This window comes from Alligator mississippiensis, chromosome 4, assembly GCF_030867095.1.
Source record: "Alligator mississippiensis isolate rAllMis1 chromosome 4, rAllMis1, whole genome shotgun sequence".
Classification (NCBI taxonomy): Eukaryota; Metazoa; Chordata; order Crocodylia; family Alligatoridae; genus Alligator; species Alligator mississippiensis.
Window position 1 is genome coordinate 125,402,618 of NC_081827.1, and position 26,957 is coordinate 125,429,574.

The 26,957-nt window shown below is 38.6% G+C and overlaps 1 protein-coding gene across 19 annotated transcripts in view; it reads left to right on the forward strand.

Annotated features, from left to right (window-relative positions):
* Positions 1–26,957, forward strand: part of SOX5 (SRY-box transcription factor 5) — a 947,053-nt gene that overhangs the window by 541,884 nt on the left and 378,212 nt on the right. Inside the window, exon 1 of one of the 19 annotated variants that reach the window (XM_059726582.1) lies at positions 172–751. The exons of 17 other annotated variants lie outside the window; for them this stretch is intronic. In XM_059726582.1, the coding sequence (XP_059582565.1) occupies positions 714–751 (38 nt within the window). In that variant the 5' untranslated portion in view covers positions 172–713. Of the gene's footprint in view, positions 1–171; positions 752–4,787; positions 6,635–26,957 lie in introns of those variants that run through there. One more of the 19 variants, XM_059726583.1, reaches the window with a different exon arrangement.

The window sequence follows — 26,957 nt, forward strand, 5'->3', positions numbered from 1 at the left end:
TTGGGTTTTGTGTGTGTGTGTGTGTGTGTGTGTGTGTGTGTGTGTGTGTGTGTGTGTTTGTTTGTTTGTTTTTGGGGGGGGTTGTGTGTTCTTGTTGGTTTTTTTTTGCAATGGGAGAGAAAGGGAGAGAGAGAGAGAGAGTCGGGGGGGGGGGGGTGACACAAAAAATCTTTGAGCATAAATGCCTTTGCTAACATTTTTGTGTGTCTGATCTTTTCTTCCCTGTTTCCAACTCGGAGAGAGTTGATAAGCGCTTCAGTTTAATCAGGCTGCTCTTGTTCTATCTTCTTTCTTCACTGATCTTGCTCAGTTCAGAGGGGCTTTGCTCCTGGTTTACAGGTTTAGGTGGGTTGTTTGGGGGTTTTCTGCTTGTGCGGTGGGTTTGGTTTTGTTTTTCAAACATGAAATGAGTTGACTTTTCACATTTTGTGGTGGCTGGAGGACAGAATTAAAAGGAAAGGACAGGCACCCTGAGGTTGTCTAGTGCTTTGCAGCCGCAGCAGGCTGCTCCGCGGTGGGGGGGAGCTTTATAAACAGTGTCTACTGCTAAGTGTGCTACCCCTTTAAGAGACTGGTCAAGGAGTCCTAGCTCAGAGAGAGAAAGAGAGAGAGAGAAAATCAATCGGTTTAGAAGGTTTGGACTCACTTGACAGGTTCAGTTGGAGGCGATCATAGGTGGCTGCTGTGACAAAGGGAAATTGTGCTTTTCCAGCATGCTAACTGACCCTGATTTACCTCAGGAGTTTGAAAGGTGAGTCGAGTTTCTGTCGCTATTATTTATTTAAATATGCATGTGTCTGTCCCCGAGTGTGTGCGTGTGCATGTGTGTGTGCATAGGCACATCTAGAGAGAGAGAGATTTTACATAGGACACATATAGTATATACACACAACTCTCCCTTTTGCAGCTGGCTCTGGAGCAGTGGGGAGATGCTCCCCCAAAAGACTGCCCGATGGAGAAGCTTTACCTTTGCTATTCAGATTACATGTCACTGAGCTGGATCATTTTGTTGCTGTTGTTTCTGCCTGAACTGGATTACAGGAATCTGGAAAGTCCTTTAAATCTGCTTCACCAGTGATGCTTTTCTGGTGTTGTTTAGCTTTGTTTAGCTCCCTAGTGCGGATCTTAATGAACACTATCATGATCTCTCTGTCTCTGTCTCTGTCTCTCTCTCACATACACACACACACACACACGCAATCTCTCTTCTCTTATCTGAATCAGTCTACTAAAATATGGGAGGCAGTATTTGATGCAGAATGCCTTCAAGTTTAGCATCTCTCTGTCTTAGAGTGATTTCTAGGGTGACATTAGATGTCTAGCGGTGGGTGAAACGGTGGGTTTAACTTCCAGTTTGATCCTTCAGTAAAACTTTGGGAGGCAGTCTGTAAAGCACATGACCTTTTGTTGATCTAACGCAAGTGATTATTTTTAGTCAAGTTAACATCACAGCACTCTGTCAAGAGAAGATCCTTTAAGTTGCCCAAAAAGTGCAACTCCTGATTTGAAGTTTTAGCCAGCTCCTTTCTCACTGCATGTCAAAAGCTGAATTTTGATTTATGACTTATTTATTTTCCTCTTGTTAAGGAGGGGGGCATGTATGTTTGCAATGAAGTTTTTGCTATCACTGGCAATGGTTTTTAACCTCCTACAGCTCAGTGCTTATTTCACATCAATCTGGCTTTTCTAAAATATGTTTGGAAGCTTTCTATCATACATTTATACACATATCCATTGAAGTTTCAGCACCAATTCCCTCCAGCAGCTTAATTTTTAAATATTATAAATAGCCTCATGTTTTACGCTATAATAAAGAATTCAAACTTTTCATTTCTAAGTGGTAAATAAAAGAATGCCAAGATATATGTTACTTAGGCTTTTTTTTCATTTTCATGAAAGCTACCTTCTGTATAAACATTTGGTTGTATCTGACTATGCAATGGAAGCTAGGTGCTAGACCAGCTGGTTAAAAATATGCTAAGTCAAGCTGTTCATCTCTCAAAACTACTGAATTTGATAGTAAAGGCAGAGAAAAGAAAGCAAGATGAAAACATTTTAAGTGGGCAGAGAAACACACATTCAGTGAAAGGACAAGAAAAAATTCTGGGATCAAAAGAAAGGAGAAAAATAAAATTAGGGAGGAAATTCAGAAAAGCAAGAACTATTTTAACACTTTCTGCTGTCTTTTATGGCTAAAACACTTTGTTACCAGAAAGCGGCACTGGCATTGCTAAACTGCTCCAAAGGTTTCATTTAATTCAATTAATTTTCCAACTCTACTTAAAATACTTGGCATTTTTCTTTTGTTTCTTATTATTACAATAGAAGAGTAAAGATTGTTATTGCTCATGTACTGTATTAAGTTATCAACAACAGTACCTGGAGTAACTGTTACTGTTAGTGGTGATGAACCCAAAGCTAATACAAAAATAACTGACAATACAGTCAGTGATTAAATACTTTTCTTTTACTTTACTAAGATTATACATAGAGATTTGTAAGCAAACTATTAGAATGTTTTTGCACTTTGAAATTAATGGAATAAGTATAAAGTATGTTATACAAATGCATTCCTTTTATTTCTGTGTTGATAGAGTTTTTTTTTCCTGAAGTGTTTTTTAAAGAATTCTTTTTTAATATTGAACCAAACTTTTTCCATGGTAATAAAACTGCCTATTTTTTTTTTCCAAGCAGACATTTCATTTTCAGAGCTCAGAGATCTGCTGTTGTAAATGTTCTAGTTAAATAATCAATAAGCTGTTATTCTTTGTGCTATGCAGATATCAAAGGATAAGGATAGGAAGCAATAAAATATAGACCTTGCAACACATGATTTTTTTCTACCATTTTTCCTGTGCAGTTGCAATTGGTAATATAAACCAATATCTCTGTTAATTATTACCATTTGTTTACATTGTGTGCATGTGTTTGGCTATAGTTACACACGCACGCGCGCACACACATGCACAGAACAGGTACTGTCTATATTGTATAAGTATATTAATTAAGACCGGCATAAGGACACATACTGTTAACTTGCATATCTAAGTTATAAATGCATCACACAGAAGAGGTTGTTCTTGCACTGTTACATTCTCATCAAGCACAGTTCTTTGAGTGTGTTTTCTCTAGTCATCGAGGTCTCACCTGTCACATCCATGTTATCAGTTTCAGTTTTGTTATTAATATGCACCAGCCCTTTTAAAACTGGCTAGCGAATTACAAAGAGGTAAAAAATTAGCGTGTAGAAGTGTCTGCCGTGAAGGTCTCACGGTGTGTGTAGGTCCTGCAGAAGAGTTATTCTTCTTTCCCTGTCACCCTCTCCATAAGCAGAAATGTTCATGTACCATAGTACCCCAATCACTGTGAGCAATTTAGAAACTTTGGGTCACCCCAACTTTCTAAAGATTCAATGAGTTTGAATGAAGGAAACTTCTCATGTTTGTCTGTGTTCATTATCATGGACAGTTGCGCTACACATTTGGAATGAAAATGGTCCACAGTGTCAGATGAATAAACAATCATTAATTCATTCAGCAGCAGTAGTAACTTGAATTAGGTTTTGTGAATTATCCCATATGATTTATTAATAGTTCCACAAGTGTGAGGTTTTTTGGTCTCTACTGAAAAGTTACTTGTACCTCTTTATTCCTGTTTGTGAATTGAATGGATTAAAGGATCATGAGAAAATACAAACTGAAGATAGGGACCCTGAAACTATAACTGGAGAAATTATAACTGGAATCGGTTTAGTCTCTGTTTATTAGGGAATAAACGGTAGCTGGGGTGTACTTTGTGATGTTCAGATAGAATAATCCCAAATTTTTAAGGAAAGGAAGGAAAAATCAGGAATGATTAAATATATTTAATTAAATACAAAACATAAACCCACAATAGAAAGAAAGTTGTACTTCCTAGAAAAACACTAGTGTAGCCAGAACTATTGCTAACAGCGCTGAATTTTACAGAATGATTAAGAGCTCAAAAATACCCAACATAAAGTTTTACTGTCTTAATAAAATCTAGTAAATGAAAAATAGATAAAGTGACTGCTTAACAATGTCCCTAGTGTATGGGATGTTCTTAAACCTAAATTAATTACTGCATATTTACATTTCTCTGTAGACTCTGAGAGTGGATAAACTAAGCATCAGGACAGAGTGACATCTTTTTTTACTTGTAGTTCTAAGGTAAAGAAGTATGTGGTGTGTGTTTGTTGAAGGAGGAAGGGTTAATGTTTCCTAAGAAAAAGGAAAGAGCTAGAAAAGACAAAAGGTGGAGCGATTGGGGTGGGGGTGTGTGAAAGAAGTTTAACATTTAAAATCACTCATTCTGCGCACTCTTTAGAAATGACAAGAGCAGCTAGACATTTTATAGAAAGGAAATTCTCAGCGGTGTAAAGTAAGTCTCTGCTGGGAGAGGAAAAAAACTACTTATTTGCTGTGCTGCACAAGTCATTTCAGACTCCCACTGAATTTATTTTGGGGTTGTACCAACACTGTCAAATGGAGAAATCATTTTCCTAAAAGGAAACTTTGCGTATTTCAAAGTGCTTTATTTAGCTAAAGTTACCATGAAAGATTTCACTTATGCTGGCTTTGCTGACATTTTATGTGAAAAAAATAACACATTTTTATCAATGGGCTTACAAAGAATGATGTCCTGTTCTCTTAAAATCTACCTGTAGAAAGGGTGTTGGGGGGGAGGGGGGGGAAGAGCAATTTTGAGCTTGAGTTGGATGTCATTTACATTTCACTGCCTTGTTTTCCAAAAATGATTTTCCTGCTTACATATTTTGATCTAATGCTCTTGGGGGTGGATGAAAAATTTAGCACAATCCCAGTGGAAAGTTTCAGCTAGTAATATTTTGCCCCAGCAAAATTTGGCACCCTTGTATTTCTCTCTGACATGACTGAAAGAATAATACATTTCCAGAGCTTTCTTTAATGGTCTTTGCTGATTTCATTTGTTGTGTTTATGCTTTAGAGGGAAGAAGCTGACTGTTACAGATTATAGATTTTAATGAACATCTCAATAATTTACCAGTTGCTGGAATCATGAGCTAGGTTTGGAGTGCAGCACTACAAACGAGAGAATTCATAAGCGACACATCACACCAGACAATTCTTACTGTTGGTTTCTGGATGGTTTGCTCTGGATGGTTTGCTCCTTGTCTACACTAAAAGAGTTAATTAACACACTCATGCTCATGCTCACAGGCACGCATTCACAGGCACCAAGTATTTTACAGTGTTTATGTGCATTGAGCATTTGATTGGTACCTTTAAATATGAGAGGAATTGTTTTTCTTTCTCTCTGTGTCCAGAGACCTTAAATATCATAAGTTTATGAAATATTTACTACTTCTTAGGGAGCCTTTAACTAGCAGCCAGAGCTATATCATATGAAAGACATATAATAACCTGTCATTTTACTTGGCCACTGTGCTGTTTGGTAGGAAAAACATAAATTTTTATTAGATATGATAATATCTATATCTGTATACAATATACAATCCAAAATGTATTTAAGAAAAAGAGTATCTTTCAAAGGTGAAGTCTTAATTTCTTTGCCTGCTTTTCTCTCAATACTTTTTTAGGCAATCTGGTTACATTGTGGGGTAGGACACGTACATGTACGCTGTCAAATACCTTCACTTTCATGGTTCATTTGCACAAGTGAGATTGACATTCTTGTGGCGTTCTTATTTTTACTTATTTGTTACTCCATCACGATATAAACATAATTAACCAATAAGTGGAAGGGGAAAGGAGACATTACAACTAGATGGTGCCTGTGAATGCCTCATACTGTGGTCAAATGAAAAGAGTGTTTGCAGCAATTAATCAATAGCACAAGTAGTTTTCTGCCAATGTTAAACATTTTGTTTAACAAACAGTATCTTTAAAAGCAAAGAATTAAAAAATATATATTCTTAAAGTCTCTTTTAACTGGTATGTTAATGGTACATATGGTACAATGGTATGACCTCTACTGTATTTCTTTAAAAAAGCAAGTAAAATAAAATGTATTACAAATTAGATGAACCCAGGCATATAATTATATTAATTAAAACAGCAAAACTTTTGTTTCTACCCACATCTTTTGGGAATAGATGTAGTTGTTACTTTAACATTCTAGTTTTGATGATTAGCTGCTGAGAGGTATCTTGAATTTCATACCTGACATTTTATAACATGAAGATTTTTTTTTCCATTTCATAACTGCACCCATCAAATTCCCTTTTGAAATGAAAGACTATATAGGGCTTTAACTCTCGCTTTCAGGGAGGAGTTTCATTTGTCAGCTGCATATTTCTGCAAATTTTATCTTCCTTTCACTCTACAGAGCAGCCTGTCCTAGAATAAGTTTATTACATCTCTTGTATCCTCTGGTGAATGTACAATGCCTACTTCCAGCCAACCGCTAGAGGGGCACTTGAGAGCAATACGTACTGCACCCTCCACTTGAGAGACTGTGTCACCTTTTCTTCTCAGGCTGGCAAAGGCTGGAATCACTGCAGGAGTCTCTAGAAGTTGCTCCTGAGCCCACATGTTCTCATGGCAGTGTGAAGTTCTACATTATACTAGTTGTAGTGAGAGATCACATTTAGAAAAGATTTTGACGACTTTTGGTGAGAGCTGCTTGCAGAGACTACGTTATTTTATAATAATATAAGGAGCAAATGGAATTGTGGTATGCACAGTGGTAATTAATATAAACAAAATATCTTTATTGGGGATTTAAAAAAAAGACCTGAGCTGAATTTTGACTATTAGAAACATTAAATTTTTATCTATTTTTTAAATAGTTTCCCAGCTTCTTTCTCCTTTCCCCCCTCTTCTCTCTCCTCTCCTGTCCACCCCTCTCCTTTTCTCTCCTCTCCTCTCCTCTTCTGTCGAGACATTGGTCGACATTTTCCTTTTCTTTGCTTATTTTTGATGTATGTGACATTTTTGCCAAATGCATTTTGTCACCTTACTTGAGAACAATTAATTCTTTACAAAATGGTGTTATAATTTTATACTTGTAAAACATGACAGCATTACAATGAGTAAAAGAAAAGCCGTGGCTCAATTTAGAAGTTTGAAATCAGCATTAGAGTTGACTGCCTTAGAAGCATGTTGTGAGGATTAATTAAGTAATGTTTGTAAGTCAGCTTGTATATAAAAGGATATGTGTGCTAAATTTGAATTGTATTAATTCTAAAAATAAAATATGATCTTCAGAATCCCAGATTCCCTTTATGGTATTATTTTTTTAAAGTCCAAATGCAAAACTGTACTAGTATTGCATGCTGAAAGTTATTTTTGGTTTGTAATGTACTTCTGCTTTTGTGTTTTCTGAAAGTTCATATACACTTTATTGATTGTTTTTTCTGGGATATGGGTGTTTGTGTGGTAAAGGGATGCTGTTTTTTCTAAAGATAGGAAAAAAGTACACTAGTGCTAATTTTGTTGTTTGGTTGTATTGTTGTCTGTTACTAAATATTTGTTCCATTTTTTTTATACCTTGCCAGTGATCTGTTACTTTGGAGCAAAAAAAAAAAAAAAAAAGCATAGCAAATAAAAATTTGTTTTCCTTGTGTGAATAATCAAGGGTTCTTTTAGTGATGAAGTTTTTGTGTGGGGGGGTGTGAATTTAATTTTTGTAGTTAAGAACATTGGCTATAGGAGATATAATTTCTGAACATTTGTAGTTCTGGGGAAAGTGAATTAGGGCATCAAAAGCAGAACCTGTAAAACTTGTCAGCCTCACGGTCTCGTTGGTGGTGAGTGAATGACTATGCCACTTTCTTGGAGCTGAGAACACAGGAATAAACCACTGCCTCATAGTTCATTCACTTCATAAGACTTCTCATTCCACATGTACAAAAATAATCTGGCTAATAGCAAATTAGGGCTACTTGCAAGTGCCAGCACAATATGAAGTGTTAGAGTAACAGCATAGAAAAAGTTGCTAGCTATAAGCCAACACTTTATGCGAGCTTTCCTGTTTAACTGTTTGAAGGACTTTGGGAGAAAAACATATTTTAAAAAGTAACCAGGGTGAAAGTATAAAAATAAGAATTGAAATTAGGTTGTGCATGTATGGAAGCACACATTTTCTTCTGTGTTATCCCATATGATTGGGCTGCATTGGATTACATTGTGTTCTATTTATAGAGTATCCAAAAAGGTGTGCTGACAGGGTGTGATACAGTAAAATGTATCAAAACTTAACTACACAGTGTTAATTTTTTTAACTGATTCCACAGTGTAGTCAGTAAGATTTGGGGCATCTGCTGTCTCAACTGAGAGACCGTGTTATGAAAGGGCATGCAGTGCTCTCTCTCACCATTAAAAGTGGTCTACATGTTCAAGGCTTCAAGCATTTGGCAAATCTGCCTAGGGAGCAGGTTGGCCTGCACTACCACTGCCCATGCTGGGTTAAATTCTATGGGTATGGAGAATGCTTTTGTGTTCCAAATTGTCAACCTGGCAGCATCACCGAATTAATTTTTTTTAAAAGATGGGAAGTTTTATTCTTTTTCCCAAACTTTTGTAAAGTTTCCACTTAGAGCAATTGCTCCCCTAAATGTTAATTAGCTGTTCAGGGTCCCGTGGAACAACAGTATTATTATTTGTAGAACAGAACTAGGGAGGGAGCCTTCCCAACTTGGCACTCCTATTATAAAAGCTTTGTCATTTTGTTGGATTTTTTTTCCATTGTCCATGTTCACTCCATATTGCTGTGAACCCTTGAAACCAAAATATGATGCAAGATTTAACAAAAAGATTATAAATTCAAGAAAATGAAATAAAACAGAATGTAATATTCTTTTGGCACATTTTCCTTCATCAACCATTAAAGGAAGCCACAGAGGTTCCTTTTCCACTTCTGTTAAATTGTGGAACTCTGCTTTTCAGTTTAGTATTCTGTCTTCCACTCTCGGGATTTGGAGATGTACCGGCATATTTCTGGGCAATCTTTTGCAAAAGAAGACTGCCCACATTCTATTCTCAGGTATGTCCATGGGAATCTCAAGTCAGTTCTGTTGTTTTGACAGAGATCAGGCTCCAGTTGCATGCATTCTACTTTGCCTTCACCTTCTAATTTATGCCTTTTTCTGAAGTTCTTTGTTATCTAACTCTGTAACAACATTACATAGGTCTGTAAACCATATTGGAATATGGTTGTTGCATATAAAATGCCACACAAAATATGAACAAAACACTACTGTCGAGTATGTCTTGTGAATCTCCTAAGTATGTTTTGGACTTCTTTATTATTTGTGTACTGTTTGTGTTTCAGTACCAGTGTGAATCAGGACCCTGTTTTCCTAGGTAGTGTATAAATATAAAAAGTGGGTCCCTACTCCATAGATTATTATTTGTGCTTAGAACTTTAATTTATGTCAGTGTTTTTTGCGAGATGAACACAAAATCAAGAAAGGGACAAGGGGTCCATAAAACAGATTACAAAGAAGAATTAGCTGTCAAATCATGTTGAAGGATGCATAGACAGAACCTACATGCAGGACACATAGTCACCTTTGTACTTACAAAAATATACATTTATGTGTGTTGCTGAGTGTTTGGCAGGTGAAATACATGTTTGTGGAAACATAATAGATGCATATTCATTTTGTTGGTTTGGTCTCTAGTTGCACTGGGATTTAGATTTTAGTGTGCCTTTACGTTCTTAGAAACACACACTGTGGAAACTGATCTATTGTGAGTAATAATAATGCTTAGATGTTGTGTAATATCTTTAATTTCTGGAATTCAAATTATTTTGAAAGTGTTCAAGATATGATGAGGTCCAGAGGTTAGGTATTAGTATTATCTTCAGACTATAGGTGGAAAAACTGAGGAACAGAAAGGTAAAAGCACTTGCCATACCTGAGTACAGAAGTCGGAGATAACTAACTGCCAATTCTGTGCTTTAACTGCAAGATTATTTCTCTCTTTCTTAAGGTCCTAAGAACTGCAAATTACAGATTTCTAGCAGTCTAGTTACATTCTAAACATCTTGTTCTAACAAGATGAAATATACTTGAATTACTTAAATATGGAAAACAGGGACTTTGAAAAATAATTAAGAACATTAAATCCAGGTTTAGACAGTCTTTCCAGTATTTTGGTTGGGGGAGAAAACTACTTTGAATGCCTCCAATTACTTGAGCGTGCTTCTAAAATAAGTCCCTACCTGCAGGCGAGTTCTGAGGACTGAAGTTAGGTAGAATGTACAGTATTTAAGCAGTAAATTAAAATACTGTGCATATCTGTGTCCATATGTGTGTGTAACTAACAGCCAATGTAAAAGGAGTCACCCTGGAAAAAATTAGTTTCTCCAGACATATGTGCAAGGGCTGTCATATGTTTTATAACCTAGGGACCAGGCAATGGGGGGAAACCAGAAAAATTATTTACACGGAAAGTAATGCGAGGAACTGACCTTACCAAAAATAGCAGTATAGGTAGTTTCTCTGAGCAAACCAAGTAGCTTAAAGGCACAAATGGCATTACAGAATACAAGCCATACTATGGTTCTCACCCATCCAGGACCCAAATATTTAACAGCTGCTTTTAAAATGTATGGCAAAGACCCAGAGTGTGGACGATGGTATGGAAATTTGCCAAAAGGTAAGAGTTCTTCTCTTCCCCTCTCTTTCCCTCCCATGGAAGACATTTTTCACAACCTCTGTTTCAGTATTTTGCATTTCCGACAGCAGTATTTTTGGGGAAACACAGTGAAACAGAACTGGATGAGTGAGAAACGGGGGGTGATTTGGGTCTAGTCCATGAGCTGTTTCTCTTCCCTTTTGAGAAGAATGGGTCCAAACTTGAGAAATCTTAGTAAATTTGAGTTGCATAGCCCCTGACTGTTATAGGGCAGTTTAATGTTCTTGTTTGAGAAACTTTTCAATAAAATCCTAGAGTAGTAGGGTTATACCTCAGGAGGCCTAGTTCTTCTCTAGATTCTGCTCAGGGCAGGATCATCCTTGACTAAACCATCCCATTCCAAGTGTCTGTTTAACCTTCTCTTAAAAGCATCTAAGGATGGAGATTCCATAACCTCTCTGAGTAACCTGTTTCAGTGCTTTAACCACCATCATAGTGAGAGAGTTTTTCCTAATTTAACTTGCTTCAATTTAAGACTATTGCTGCTTGTCCTGTGGCCACAAAGAATAGTCTATGTCCATATAACCATCCATTACGTATTTGAAGAAAAAGGAGTCTCCTGGCAAGAGAACTGTTTCTAATAAAATATAATCAGATTGCAAGGGTCTACTCACACAGAGTTTATTGAGAGACTGGGACCAGTGAGGGAAAAATATTCAGAATGAAATCCTGGCCACACTGTAATGGAAAAACTTCCATTAACTTCAAGTATTTCACCACTGTTGAGATGCATTTCTGTACAACCTATCATCTACAGATCTTAAAATATTTTGCAAATGTCAGTTAGTTGATCCTTACAAACAGCCTTTCAGGGTCTATTGTCTATTATGATGATGATAATGATAAGAGTGAGGCAGGTAATTTTGCTAGTATGAAGTCAATCAGAAGGCACCTTTATAGAATAACTACATAAGCTATATATAGCAGAAGCTTTCATGAACTGAAGAGAATTCAAGTTAACTTTATCAGCATCTGATGAAGTGAACATGAGCTCACAAAAGCTTGTGCTCTAGATGTATAGAAGGCAGTGTAGATGCGCACTTTCATAGACTACCTAAATATGAAATATATATATACCATATTTAAGTAGTCTATAAAAGTGCCATCTACACTGCCTTCTCAATAATAAGAACATTATTATTTTACTTATATTCCAGAAGGCCCTACACACTTCAGCTAGGATTGAAGCTCAATTGTTTCACACTGTACAAACCTAAGAGTCAGTTATTTGTATGATGGAAGCATCTAGGGAGCTTCAGTCATAGACCAGGTCTGCATTGTGCTAGCCACTGAACTGGTGCTGTTCCCAATAATAAACTATTTATTTTATGAATGAATTAACTAAGACATCTGCTGAATATGTGATTTGCACAGGGTTGTATAGAGGAAGAATGACAGTTAGGCAGGAGTCCCCCCTTGAGATCTGGAAGTGGCCCATTGCTCTAGTGACCAAAACAGATTCCTCCAGAGCAACAGAATCAGTCTGGTTTTCTCTTCTTTTACCTTCTTTTCTTTGTATCAAGCCAGAGATGTTAAATTAAAAAAAAAATCATTTATAAAACAAGGCAAAGTTTTGTTGTTAAAATAATTTACAAAAGCTTTCTGTTGATTCTTACAATAAAGATTGGCATTGAGAATGAATTCTCTTGCTGTCAATATGCTGTGATGGAGGTTGATAGGGAAACATATTTTTAGGGACAGCTGTTAAAGAAAGAAATATGCAATAGGCTTCAAGTAAAGACTTTGCTTTAAAATAAATAAAATTGCTTTTTGAATATATAGCCTATTGAAAGGCCATCCGACATACTGATAACAATTTAAGAAGATGATCTTTTGCCTTAATTGTACATCTGGGAGATATTAGCTGAACATTTTGTGGAGAACAGTGAATACCTTAGTTGCCAGTTGTCTAAAATGCTGCTAATGATTGCTTCAGTGCCAGTGTTTTGATGGCAAAAACCTATCCCTGAATATGAATACAAAGAATGCAGTTTAAACATACACAGACAGAGGCACACACACTTTTTATATAAAACAGATTTCAGCCATCTGCTTGGCACTTAGCTTTGCAACTATAGGTTCTATATAAAAGGGAGCACTGTCCAGGTTATAAATGGTATCGCTTCTGTTGGTACCTTGAAAAAGCCATAGGGTTTTTTTGTTTGTTTGTTTGGTTTTAAAGGCTTGTATATTCAGTGGCTTTCTTGAGCCAAATAATGAAAAGACTTGCTTCAGCCAGTCTTGTTTCTTCCATCACTTCTCTGATGACATCTTTACTTCTGTAAAAAAGAATTTCAAAGGGAAGAAAAGTTTTACTCATACTCTTCAAAATTTCCAATCATATCAGATGTTTCTAAATAAGGGGCCCCCAGAACTGGCACCCCAGATGGTTTATGACATAAAACACTGTTTGCTTAGGAATTGGTTGTATAGCGGAGTCTGTTGCCCAAGCACTGCCAAGCGTGTCAAATCAGCATGGAAGTTAATGGACCAAAGGCACTTCTGGATTTAACACTTTCCCATTTGATCTGAATTTACAGCTTTAAATCAGGACAGCACTTTTTCTTTACTGGTGCAATGAGGGAAAACAGGGTTGATGGCATAATTTATAGACATATAGTACAATAATTTTGAGCCAGTTAATCTATCTATAGGTTTAGAAAGACAGCAAGAGAAAGAGGCTAAAATTCTTAGTAACAGGCTACTTGTGAAACATATGAAAAACTTGCATGTCAGTGTACCCAAGCCTTGTCAATTTTATCCACAGGCAAAAATGATCAGTCCATATTTAACTCTGAATAAAAAGCAAAAGAAATCGTACGATAAACCAAGTGAAAAATCTTTAAAGTTTTTAGTATTCTGTCAGCAATTTAGCTACTACCTCATTTAGCTTTGCTTGTTTTATCCCAAAGCATGTTTTACAAAATACATTTGTTTTCTGCTCCTGATACTTTTAATAGAAGGATTTGATAATATTTTTATACTAAGGGTATATTAAAAGAAAACCAGGCTAAGCAAAAGAAGAAAAAACAGTCTCCTTCATGTAGCATACTCACTGTTTTCTGCTATCCATTTAGTGCTGTGTCAGATTAGTACTGCATTGTTAACACCTTTGGACAAGGCTAAAGGTTTCTCCCAGCTGTATCTAGAGAGTTGCTCATTACCCCAGTTTTAAAGTTGTGTCAGATCATAATGCTGCTAAGTATCTTTTCAATAAAGATACTTTTCTTTAACAAGCAGGGCTGGATTGTTTGCTTCCGAGACTTCAGCAGAGTGAGTAAAATGATTAATTGTTATTTACGTTGCTGTAATTTTATATAGGTTTCCTCTGCTGTACTCTATGCAGTCTTGAGAGAGTGCTTTTATTTCCACTACATTTTATTTGCCTGTGCCTGCCTTTTGTGAGGCTGTATGAGATGATGCAAGGAACATAAAGTTGGACTTCTCAGGATAAAGCCAGATGGTACTAGAACCTGAAGTCTTCTGCCTTACTCTTTGCTCAAGCATAACATACAGACAGAAACCCCCCCAAATAATTTTCTGTTGGCATGTGTGAGGAGCAAGTCTTTACAGAAGTAATGTTGTAGCCCTGTCAAAGTCTAATAGGTTCCTAATCCTGTACTACCAAGATCGTTTTTCTCTCTCTCCCACAATCGGATGAACACGTTTTCTGTATTTTTGTGGAAATCATGGCTGTCTTTTATAGGTGGTTCTTAGAGCAGCAAACCTTTTAAGCTTAAGAAAATTCCAGTTAACTGATGCTAGACCCCAGTGAAGTTTAGCAAAAGCTTGTTTCCAGCCACCACATCACCACATCTTCCCATAGCAACTGAGCTGAAACTATTAAAACATCTTATTGGCGGAACAATTCTTTATATTGCATACAATAAAATGGGTTTGTTGAGGAGCAGGAAATAACAGCTTATCTGCTTTTCACTAAAGCACCTGCACAAGAATCAGCTATTTTGGGGGCTGGGTAGATAGAAATTTTGTAAAAAATACTTATGAATGAGTTCATAATGAAACTTACAATTCAAGCTCAGTGTTCTTGGAAATTTTACAGGGTCTACTTGACCAATGTCAGCAGTTTGGCCATTTTTCTTTCCTTTTTCCCTCTCCATTCTATACCCTCAGGTAACATAATTATATTTATTGTGAATTTACTTTCTGTAGTTCCGTCCAGTCCACTGTGGTTTGAATGAGATTCTAAAGTGAGCGCATAAATTTGAGACAGGAGTTGACCATGGTGAGAGTTGAGGGTGCTGCTATAATTTTAACATCCTGCCAGTTGTCACCAAGATGGTGACTTTCAAGCCAGGTTCCAGGGCTGTTTAATTTGATTCGCATTGCCTTATGCCATGTCTTTGATTTGCATTTGCCTTATGCCATTAATAAGGCGCAAATGAATAAGTATGTCCTCCTTTTTCTCCATTCCACTATTATTAAAATGTAGCATTTGCTTTATTTGTTTTAAAAAGTCATTTTGTGTCACTCACACTATTTGATTCCCCAAGGCTGGCTTAAGAGCTTGCTGGAAGAGGCAAACTAGGACTTGCTGGTCTGTCTGCCATGGCCCTTTCTCCTGATCCTTGATCAATTTACTCTTAGTAAGGGTGGGGTTTTAATTGATTCAAGACAGGAATGAATGACTTACGGCAGAGATTTGGAAATTCATTTTCAATGTCTCTCCTTTTGAATGCACATTAAATTCTGAGATAAGGACACCCTTGCAATTTGCAGGCTCCAAACTGCTAAGGGAGGCAAGGAACAGCTAGTCTTTCAGTCCCATCTAATGGATGATAGAGTTGTGTCAGTTTTGAAAGCACCCAAAATGTAGTTGGCTACTGCCTGCCAATTTTATTATCAAAAGAATCTGACATAATATTCCACACTGTAAGCAGCAGGGAAGGATGAATATGTTTGTGCATTGTGCATGTGGTTATTGAGCACACAAGCCTCTGAAAAAGGTTACAGATCAAAAGCTGCTTAGCATTGTCTGCTAAACATCTTGCATGGATCACGTTATAGCAAAAGTTCATGTTCATGCTTTTGGAATTCAGAGCTATAGAATGTTGTCAATTACTAGTCATTACAGATAGGTATTGCTTGCAGAAATAAAAACAGAGACTGTTTCCTGATGCTTCATAATAGTATGAAACACTACTATGAGTGTCTAAAATTTTCTTATTCTACAGCTTTAAATCCATTTATCAGGTGAAATTGAATAAAAAGATTCCAATTCATTGCAGTTTATGCTGGGAAAGTGGACTTTTTTGCAGTTTGTTTGATTAAAGATGGAGCCATCTATCTGGAAGGATATAGGGAGTAGGAGCTGTCTATTAAGAGGTGATGGAGGCTTTAAATGTGACTTTGCTGGTTGAACTGTCACCCAGACCACTAGTATCCAAGAATTGTTCCTATCCAGTGGATGTCCAACCACATATATGTGATGCATGACTGTGTCAGTCCAGTTCCAGAACTATACAGGCCCCTCTGTTGAGACTGCTGCTCAAGTCACCAAATCCTCTCAGATGGGATGCAAGTGGAGTCCAGTTCCAGAACTGGACTGACTCCACTTGCATCCCATCTGAAAGGATTTGGGGACTTGAGCAGCAGTCTCAACAGAGGGGACAAGGACCAAATATGTCCATGGAATGGATTTTCCTTTCACTTCCAGGGCCTCTATTGCTGGTCCCTTTAATTCATATTTAGGTTAACATGGAGAAGTGTGTTATGCCTCTGCCCTTGAAACACCTATTCTGGAGATATTTACAGTATATATGTGTTCCTCTGCCTCCTTCTCATAGGTACTGAGTTAATTTTTATTTAAAGGCCCCACCCAGAGCCCACTGAAGACAATCATGAGAGTCTCTCAGAGGTTTTATATATCCCACTAAAAAGGGAGGATTCAAGTATTTCTTCAGTGCTTTGACTAACATCAAGAACGTTAGATGATTGTTTTTAGATGAAATGCAGTAATTATAAAGTATTACACTTATTAGCATTTTAAGAAGACAAATAACCAAAGTGGACATATGGAGTGTTTGAAGTGTTATCTTGAGACTAAGATTATTCCAGCAGAATAGTTTTAGTCACAGGATGTGTGTGGTGCCCTTTGTGCACACAATGTGGGACTATGGAATCTACTTTGCATATACTGGTTCTGACTGAGAAACAGTCCAGAGTGTGGGCCTGTATAGTCATACTTAAGGGAACAGAAATGAGGTAATCTCTTCCTCCAATACAGTTACCCTCATGGTTCAGATAGGACGGTGTTGGGCTCTCTAGACAGAAAGGTTTGACAGTGTTCAGTACGAATTACTTTCTTGAGATGGTTTAGGTTTATATAATATGTGAATGAACATTAGTGGACTCCATGCAGAAATAGAGCCCTGTCCTGTGAGGTACTGAGTGTCTTCAATTCCTGTTGTCTTCAAAAGGAAGTGGGAACATTTGGCTTGTTGTAGGCTTAGGCAGGTTTTAGGGCTGTAATTTTCTTCATGATTCTTGACTTTAAATATAATTTTCATTAGCACATTAAAGTAGGCTACTTCAAGCTTTATGCTGGTGTGGGTGCTAAGGAGCATGGTTGATAGCCCAAAGGTCAAAAGTTTGAGGCTGTAGCAGAACTGCTTGTGATACAGCTCTATCAGCATCCAATGAATCTGTGAATTCTGCTAAATACCTTGTCACAAGGACATGACAAAGGAAAGGACTTCAAACTTTGATCACACCTTCCATGACTATGTTAGAGCATATATACTAGGCTGTGTAGAAGCAGGTATTAAAGATTGAACTATATTTTATGGCTCTTCTTCTGGAATTTTTAAGTGAAATGATGCATCCTTTTCCTGCTCCATCTCTGGAATGTCTCCCACTCACCTCCACATTATTTGGGTGGATTTGTGCTATAGAGTTTGGTTGGCTTTAAAGGGGATGGAATTAATTCAAGGTAGAAGGATGCAGAAGAGGACATCAGTGTTTATAAATTAAGCACTTCTCTCTACTTTGTGCTAATTCATAGAAGAGGAAAAGGAAGAACTGAAAGTGCCAAGTGTTTTTTGCTACTGTTGTTTGGGAAATGTGTTCACGGTGTTCTTTTGAAAGATGATGATAAAATTGTTCCTGCTATTTGCGCTGCATTGCCAAAACACTGTACACGTGTATGAGGTAATAGCTGTGGTTTGTGGTGACATTATGAAAACATTGGTTTGTTATGATGATTGCAAAAAAAACAGATACATGGTAACGTGTTTGTAATATTTTATTGAAGTGAAACATGGAAAATACAGTGTAGTTTGGATTTCCCTTAGATTGATTTCATGTGTCAGGAATGAAGAAGTATTTGCAGAAATTAAATGGGTGTGCACAGCATCAGTAAAATTACATATTTTGGCCTAACTTAGTGTCAATGACTTTGGGCTTTTTTTCCGGAGGGGGTGGGGAGTAGGTGTGTTTTGTTTTTGTTTTGGGTTGGGTTTTTTAAGTCTCAGTACTCTATGGTAAATGCCATTGATAATGGCATGCATTTTACAGTGGTAATTGTGAGAATTTAAATGTATGCTTTCACTGTCTGACCCGAAAGATAATATCACTTGTGCATACCAAACTAGGATGAAGGAAGGGCCATGTAGAATATACAAGCATTCACATGAAATAACATTTGACGGCTATACCAGTATCTGTCTGGATAGCAGGAAGATCATATGCTCTTTCCTTTCCTAATTATGAAGTATGACACTCAGCATACTAGGATTGGAACGTGCTCATACAGTCCACCTAAATCCATTCATCTGTATATATCTCTGAGAGACTTACCAACATCATAGGTATATTACATAACAGCTCTCTTTTATATATGTTTATGGCAGAATTCTGTTTTACCTGGGGATGGCCAAAGTGCAGCTTCCTACCAAGTCTGACTTCCCCAACTAAAGGAGATAAGTAGTTCTCTTACTCCCTTTGGGCATGTTAGTTAGGACATGTTAGTTAGGACTGTGCATCTCCAGAGGGCAATGCTATTCCTGTAGTGGGCACACTTACACACCCAGAGAGGGTCACAGAATTACTCCTACACTGTAGTCCAGTAGTTCTCAACCTCATTTGACTGAAGTCACCCTTTTGAAAATGCAAGCTTTTAGCTTTCACTTGCACATAATAGAGCAATTCTTCTGTTGCTATGAATTTAGAAACACCACAACAGTTCAGAATGTTTCTGACACTATGGATTCCTATTTGAAACTCTTGGTTTATCTTGTGAATCATACTTAGGTGTTTGTACACTTAACAATGCTCACATTGCACAGCACCCCATGGCACCCTTAAAAGGATCTCAATGCACCCCAGGGTGCCATGCTACCCTGGTTGAGAATTACTGCTTTAGTTACAAGCTGCACTTTTGTTGTCAATTACTGGAATAAAATTCTGCCCTTAGTCTCTTCCATCATATAGTCAGTGTAATCATTTAAATAGTTTAATAGCAGCCATTTGCAAGGGAGTACCTGTAATATAAACGGTATCAAATTATATTAGAAAACAGCCCACACACAGTTGTATCAAACTAACACTATTTCTTGTTTCCTCCTCTCTTCATTTTGTTAAATAGCTCAATGTATGTCTTTATCGCACATTAGAAAACAGGTACTGTCATACATTCATGTCTCAAACACTGAAAGTCGTGTATAGTAATGCTTGTCTTCTTATTGTGGTTCATATAAAGCTAAAACAGATCTATAGCAGCAATGTAATTAATGACCTCAGTTAATTATTCTGAGAGTTGATTGATTTCTGATTTAAAAAAGGCTGAGGGGGGATTTGATAGCAGTCTTCAAATACATGAAAGGTGATGACAGAGAGAAGGGCCTGTATAGTCATTTATGATGGAGAGGGGCTTTTCTCTGTGAATGTAGAGGGCAGGACTAGGAGCAATGGAATCAAGCTGCAGCACTGGGAATTTAGGCTGGAGATTAGGAGAAAGTTTCTGACTATGAGGGGGGTCATACATTGGAATAGTCTTCTTAGAGAAGTTGTGGGATTTCTATCTTTGGAAACTTTCAAAAGCAGGTTGGACAGACACTTGGCTGCAATGGTTTAGTCTGGCCTTGAGTAGGGGGCTGTACTGGATGAGCTTCTAGCTCTACTTTCCTTTCATCCTTAAAAGTAATTCATTTAGCAAACGTGTCTTTTTTTAATCTGTCCTCTGCCAAAAGAGAGGTGTCACATGTGCTAATATGCATGTATGAAAGTAAATTCTGATGAACAGTGGTATAACTAGGGAGTGATAGGGGCAACCGCTCTGGGTGTCAACATGGTGTTTGAGTGGCAGGGGGGAGGCGGGAGAATGAAAAAAAACACCTGCTACCAGCAGTCATACATTCATATTTATGATCACAGTGGCAACCAGAAGTTGCCTCTTTTCCTTTGGCCCAGGCGCCCAGCCATGTCCCTATACTGATGCAGATGAAGACCTGAAGATATTACAAACTTTGAGTAGAAATAGTTGCAAAGACTTGGACTCAACATATGTTTCTGTAGGTAAGTATTCATAATTTTTTAGCTGCTAGGAATACAAAAACCCAAAGGTTCATACATAGACAATTCCTATCTAAGAATTATATTAAAAAGAGCTAAAGGTAGCTGTGGTCAAATAAGCAACATGCTTTTCCCAGGGGTCTCCTTTTTCCCTAGATGATGAATCACCACAACTGTACAGCATTAAATATTATTCTGTGCACATGCACTGCACCATTCCTAAGAGGAATGTGTTTAAGGTCAGATTTTATTTATACATGTGCGTCGTCTTATATAGTGATGGATGGCACTAGACTAGCAAAGCATAACTGTACTTGGACTCTGAAGACATAGATTTATAGAAGGGACAGCACAGACAAGCCGAAAAGCAAACAATGGGAAAATGTGACATGCACCCAACTTAGTGTACAGTGCTGAATTCTCACAATTCCTTTCAAAGTTAGCAGGGTCATAAGAGGCTCTGGATGTTATAGGATCATGTCTTTCAATAATGCATGCTCATCTTGCCCTCTTAGGGAAGTGCTAAAGCAGACAGGAATTTTTGACTCTTAAAAATCATATTGCCTTTCTCTGTAGGTTGCAAAGCACCCAAATGCAGGGAATTCAGGGTGGAGGAAGCATAGAGAGAGAAGAAAATATGCACCTATAGGACACGCACTGCCAATATTCTTTTCTCATGAATATTGTATTGATGAGCAGTAGAACATAACATTAGATACTTTGTATTTGTCTTTTTTGTGGCTGTGCTGAACAGGAAGCTCTGCTGGTCAGAAGTAGGAAGAAGTTTGGATAGGGGAGGTAACAGTGGGAAAAGAAAGGAAAAACAAAGTTTGCTTTTACTGTTTTTTGTTTTTTGGGTTTTTGGGGGGAGGATCGGGATTAGATGTGCTTTGAGAGTTATCCACCAGAGGGGAGGCAGAACAGGGGAAGTTGTCTTGTTTTTTTTTACTAGGTACTTCCTCAGTTCAGCATAGTATAATTGTCTTTATGCTGGTCACTTTCCATAGCATAATTTGTCTTCTTTTTCTTTCTTTTTGAAAAAATAAGAAGAAGAAATGGGCTGACAGAAGAGAGAGGCCCAGATCAGTTTCCTGGTTTGGATACTGCATGTAGCTTTGTGGACTCACCTGCTATGATTTATAGGAGAAGAAACAATGGTAGAATAATCTATGGGGCAATAAGAAAGAGTAGGGAAAATTAACTTGAGAACACAAGTTCTGTGCTGTGGTCTGGTTTTCATTAGTTCTGTATTTGCCATTTCTTAATTGTTTTGCTGGGAGACTTATTTTCCTTTCCCTTTTTTTGGCTTTTTACTACCTGGTCTTTAGGGCTGTGCAAAGCTTCGAATCATGATTCAGATTTGGAGATGATTTGGATGATTTGGAAGCTGAATCTATGAATCCAAATTGAATGGCTGGAAGCTCTAAGCTTTCTGAATCGATTCGGAAAAGATTCGGAGCCGATTCAGAAATTCGGCCCTAGAGTATAATGGGGAATCAATTAACTATCTATAACTTTGTTGTCTTTTGGCTGATTCATATGAAACCTGCAGAGATGGTAGCCTCTTCTGAGAGAATAACATGTACCAAGTGTCAAGGTGATAGGTGCAGGGGTTTCTGAGAAACTGCACCTCAAAGTCTTGAAAGCAAAACTCATGTCGTGTGTGTGTTAAGCCACAGTGGGGTGAAAATTGCAGGGGTGGTAGCTCTTGCTGAGACCACAAAGTCTGCCAAGTTTCAAGGAGACAGGTGCAGGGGTTTGGGGCAAACTGTACCTCAAGCTACAGACAAGCAAAACTCGTGACATGACTGTGTATGTTAAGGTGCAGCAGGATGAAAACTGCAGGCATGCTAGCCCCTGCTGAGGCCACAAAGTCTGCCAACTTTCAAGGAGATAGGTGCAGAGGCTTCTGGGTTCTAGGGCCCTGCACCTCTAGCTGCTGACAGGCAAAACTCTTGTCATGGGTGCTTGTGCAGCTGTGTCTGTCTTGGGGTTATCCTCGCTAGCTACTGTGTATTGAGTTGGTCCCTGAGTGAATCATGATTGATTGGTAACACAGTAGCTAGCGAGGATAATGAGTTAATAACCAAGGATTAACACCTATGAAGCCACAGACTAAGGGGAGGAAAGAATCAATACAGAGCTGGAAACTGCTTCTGCCCTAAGACAGAGACAATCAGTTGGACAAGCACCCATGTCATGAGTTTTGACTGTCAGCAGCTAGGGGTGCAGGGCCCCAGAACCCCCCTGCACCTATATGCTTAACAGCTGGCAGGCTCTGAATCGAATCTCTGGCATCCGAATCAGCTGAATCCAAATCAAATAGTTCCCTATTCACACAGGCCTACTGGTCTTCTCTTATTTGTTGAATTCTAAAATAATTTTCCCCAAACAGATACCTAATATCTTTAGTTTGGAGGAAGACATCTCCACTTTTCATGCTGGCATGCACAGCCCTCACTTGGTGTGGTATTCCTAACTTTCATTGACTTTGCCTATCTAAGGACTTTGGGACTTGTCTGCTGAGTGGAGTGGTAACTAAAACAACAGTAGACAAACTGGGCATTTTCTTCATCTCTTCTTCCCTGTGCCTGTCTTTTTTCCTCTTCCTTTGTTTGTCTTGTTTCTCTCTCCTTTCTGTCTTTCTGTTCTGTCCAACAAAAGATCAAGTAATTAGACCTCTTAGAACAGGCATGTCAAAATCACCCAGCCCCATGGGCTGATGAGGTATGTAGTGTCAGTGTGAGGGTCAGATTGGACTCACAAAGTGGCCCCACATACTAGGGCTGTGCAAAGCTTCGGTCCCTTATTTGATTTGGCAGAGATTCAGCCCGATTTGGTGTCAGAATCTCCTAATCCAAATTGAATCAGGGAACCCTTTAATCTCTCTGAATCGAATTGGAACCCTCCAAATTGATTTGGAGACATTCACAAATTTTGGCAATTCGGACATAGACGCAGCTTTAAATGTTTTTTCTACATACCTCTACGTAGCAGGCGGCTCATGAATGGTGCGATGCTGGGACACATGGAGTGTCCCACCGGAGTGTGGGGGGCTCCCACAGGAGTGTGCTCAGCAGCAGACTCAGAAGTGGACCAGAAGCCCTTCCAGTCCCCTTCTGGGTCTGCTGGGGAGCAAGCGGGGGGGCCCCGCTGAGCCCCCCCCAGCTCGGTGACTGGTGCCTCCTGGGTCTGGGGAGGGGGCACCCAGGGTCCCCCCATGGCCAATTGCTAAGCTGGGGGGGGGGGCGGCACGGGGCAGATCTGGAGGTGGGCCAGAAGTACTTCCAATCCATTTCTAGGTTCACCATTAAGCATGTGGAGGGCCCCCCCTCACTCCTGTGGGATGCTTCATGCACCTCATCATCACAGTGTTCACAAGGTTTGCTGGTACCCCAAGGTATGTAGAAAAAATATTTAAACCTGTGCCTATGTCTAAATTGCTGGTTCTTCGAATCAGCATCAAATCTTCAGATTTGGATTCAGCTGAATTGAATTGAGGACAATGATTCGAATCAATGAATTGTATCACTGTCCCTGATTTGGGCCAAATCAGAATCCAAACCGAATAGGCCCCGCTTCGCACAGCCCTACCACATACTGGAGCTAGGGCGTAGGGCTGGTCCAGTGCAGGCAGGTCATGCAATGCACGCTAACTCCAGCCCAGGTCTTGCATGCGGAGCTGGCACAGAGGACACACTGTATGTTGCACCCATGCCAGCCCAGCCCTGCATACTGCCTCTGGCATGCTGGGCCTTATCTGGCTCAAGAGCCAGCATGCAGGGCCATTCCAAAGCAGCACCACATGCAGTGAATACCCTGGACCAGCTCCCTATGCTACATGTGGTGCACGTGCTGTGTCAATTCCTGTGTGTTGAAATGCAGCACATGTCAGGCCTGGCCTGTAGTTCACATTGCATGTGACAGGTAAGGCCAGCATAGGATGCATGCTGTACACGGCACGTGCATCAAACCAGTCCTGTGTGCTGGTTTTGGCATGCAAGCATAGTCTGTGTTTCCAGTCCAGTCCCAGGCCAGTGTGTGAGGCTGGGACAGTGCATGCTACAGCTTTATGGGCTGAATCCATCCTGCAGGTAGTATCTTTGATGACCCTGTTTTAGAGGCACTTCAGTTGCCAGTTCCTTTTAGATCCTGAACGCATCTTTGGGAGCACTTCAATTTGAAGCCTCTTCTCTGAGTGAGTAAATATTGTGCCCCAAGCCCTTTCTCCATCTGCTTCTTTCATGGAAACTTCATTAGGCAGGCTTGTAATGGCTGAATGTGACTGGAAGAAATACTGAATTTGGTTTATCAGGTTGTTTTTTGTTTTTTTTCTGAAGGGGACAGTTGATGTCACTAGGTTAGGCTGATCCATCTGCTGATCTTTTGATTCTTCCCCGTAAGTTAGAACATGTACAGCGGCAAATTTCATTTGAACTACAAAATCCAGGTCCTATGGAGGACACTGTACTGTTATCTCTCACTCTTTCGGTGGAAGGCTGTACTCCAGGGTGTAAAAGGCAGAAGTCTAGACAGAATTTACTAAAAACAGGGTAGTTGAAATACACCCCAATTTAGTGGAATGATGATGATACTTGATATGATTATAATATTTTGTACTTGTATGGTGCCCTCTGTGCAGAGATCTCTGTCTGCTTTACAAATATTGAAGGACTAAATTGCACAAGACCTCTGACAAATTGGTATTATTATCAAGCCATTTTACATGTGGGGAAATTGAAGTGCAGAGAGGTTAAAGGCTTGATTGTGCAACCCTTACTCCCAGTGCTGAGCACTTACTCAACAAATAATCCCATCGACGCCAAAGTTTCTGATGTACTACACAGTTGATAAATACCTTAATTCTGGAAATAGCCCAGAGCTGCCACCATCCCTAGCCGGCAGCGGCAGCCTGCTGTCATTTTTTGTTTCATTTCAGTTTTGGTGTTCTGTACTCGAAAAGAGTTGAAACAGCTTCAAAACAAAACACCTGTCGAAATTTCTCACAGCCCTAGTTTCTATTCTGTATCAGACAATATCAGTAACAATGTTAACTAAGTTAGACTTGCAGAGGTCTGTGCAAATCCATTGTCTCCAGGATCTGCACAGGTATTGCTCTGGGCAGTATTGAATTCTTTAGGATTTTGTGTACATTAAGTGAGTATCTAAGTCTTTAAAGGTCATGGCCTTAATATCCTTTTATTCATGATTGATCACGGAGATATCACATATGTTCATATTTTGTTAAACTGTATACTGTTTATGAGTCTTATTTCATATACTCTATATTGAAATGATTATAATGAATCTAATTTGAAAAGTAAATATTACAAATGGGATCCCAGAGTTCATTTTTTCTCTCTCTCTCTAACTTCAAGTATATTCGTATGCTTTTATTTTTAATTTTAATTGACTACTTTAATTACCCTTAGCCTAGGATTTGACTGTCAAGCTGGGTTCTATTTTTTTTACTGGATAATGACTATGAAGAATTCAGGAAATTAAATTCTGAACTCAATGACTCCATTTACTTCGCTTTGTACTCTTTGATCCCAATGTAAATACTAGTGGCAATGAGGGTTGCACAAGTCCAAGCAAGAATAGTATCTGACCCTATAATTAGCACTTAGTGTGTGGTATCAAAGAACACGTTGCTCCATTGCCTATGGACTTATTGGTTCTAGAACCAATACAAAAGTAAAGATTCTGAATGTAAAAAGCCTCCAGAACTTGGGTATAAAGATGCCATGTTAAATAGTATTTTTTTAAAACAGACTTGCATCTTGAAGTGAACTAATTTGTCCCCACTTTTTTCTCTGTAAGATAAGATGTTTAATATTGCCTCTCTTAATCGTGTTGGTCCATTTATTGGCCCTCTCTCAGTACTGGGTAGTGTCACCCGTTTTTTGGCAGAATTGTAGGTCATCTGTCTGTTTAAGAGACCTATATATCATAATCATGGGCACCTCGTGTAACAATGGAAGATTTTGTAAGAGTAATTCTCTTCAGCTTTGTTGTCCTGGTTGCACCCATTTGGAGTGATTCCATATTACCTACCTTTATTTTCCCTTTAGTGTCAATTGAATACAAATATTCTTCATTCCTTGACCTAAACTGTTGTGTGGTATTTCCACACAGTTAAACAGTTGCCATGCTTACATTTTGTGGCTGCCACAGTTGCTTTTCATGGTTGGCGAAGTAGTTCCGAAATACATCATTTGTAGAACGTGTTTGACCCCCTTTGAGATACAAGGCACTGTGGGAACAAGTCCTATTCCATTAAAGCTAATAGGAGAATTCCCATTAACTTCAATGGAGTTGAATTAGCCTCCATAAGAATGTACGTCACTTCTATAACAGTATAGTCCCAAATACTACTTTAGTGACCCACAGTGTACCATGTCTGAGCAATAAGGGAAAAAAAAATTCTCTTTAACTGCTACATTTAAAATAGCGTCACATGCAGTAATTGGTATGATAGCTCCCTTTTTCATGATTTTGAAGAGAGAACTAATGTATTGTACTTTGAGGCCAGGTACCGACATTACACTTCTACTGGTATAATTGAATGGAAACTGGTCTGTACCTGAAACAGAATAGAAGTTTGGCATACATAGACTGGTTTAAAAATGGCAGAACCCAGTCTAAAATTTGCGCCCCCCACCTCCCAACCAAAAGGTGAATGTGTTTCCTGTTCACTACTGATCTACACTATACGGCTTACAGAAAACCATGCAACTTAGATCAATTCCACCTCGG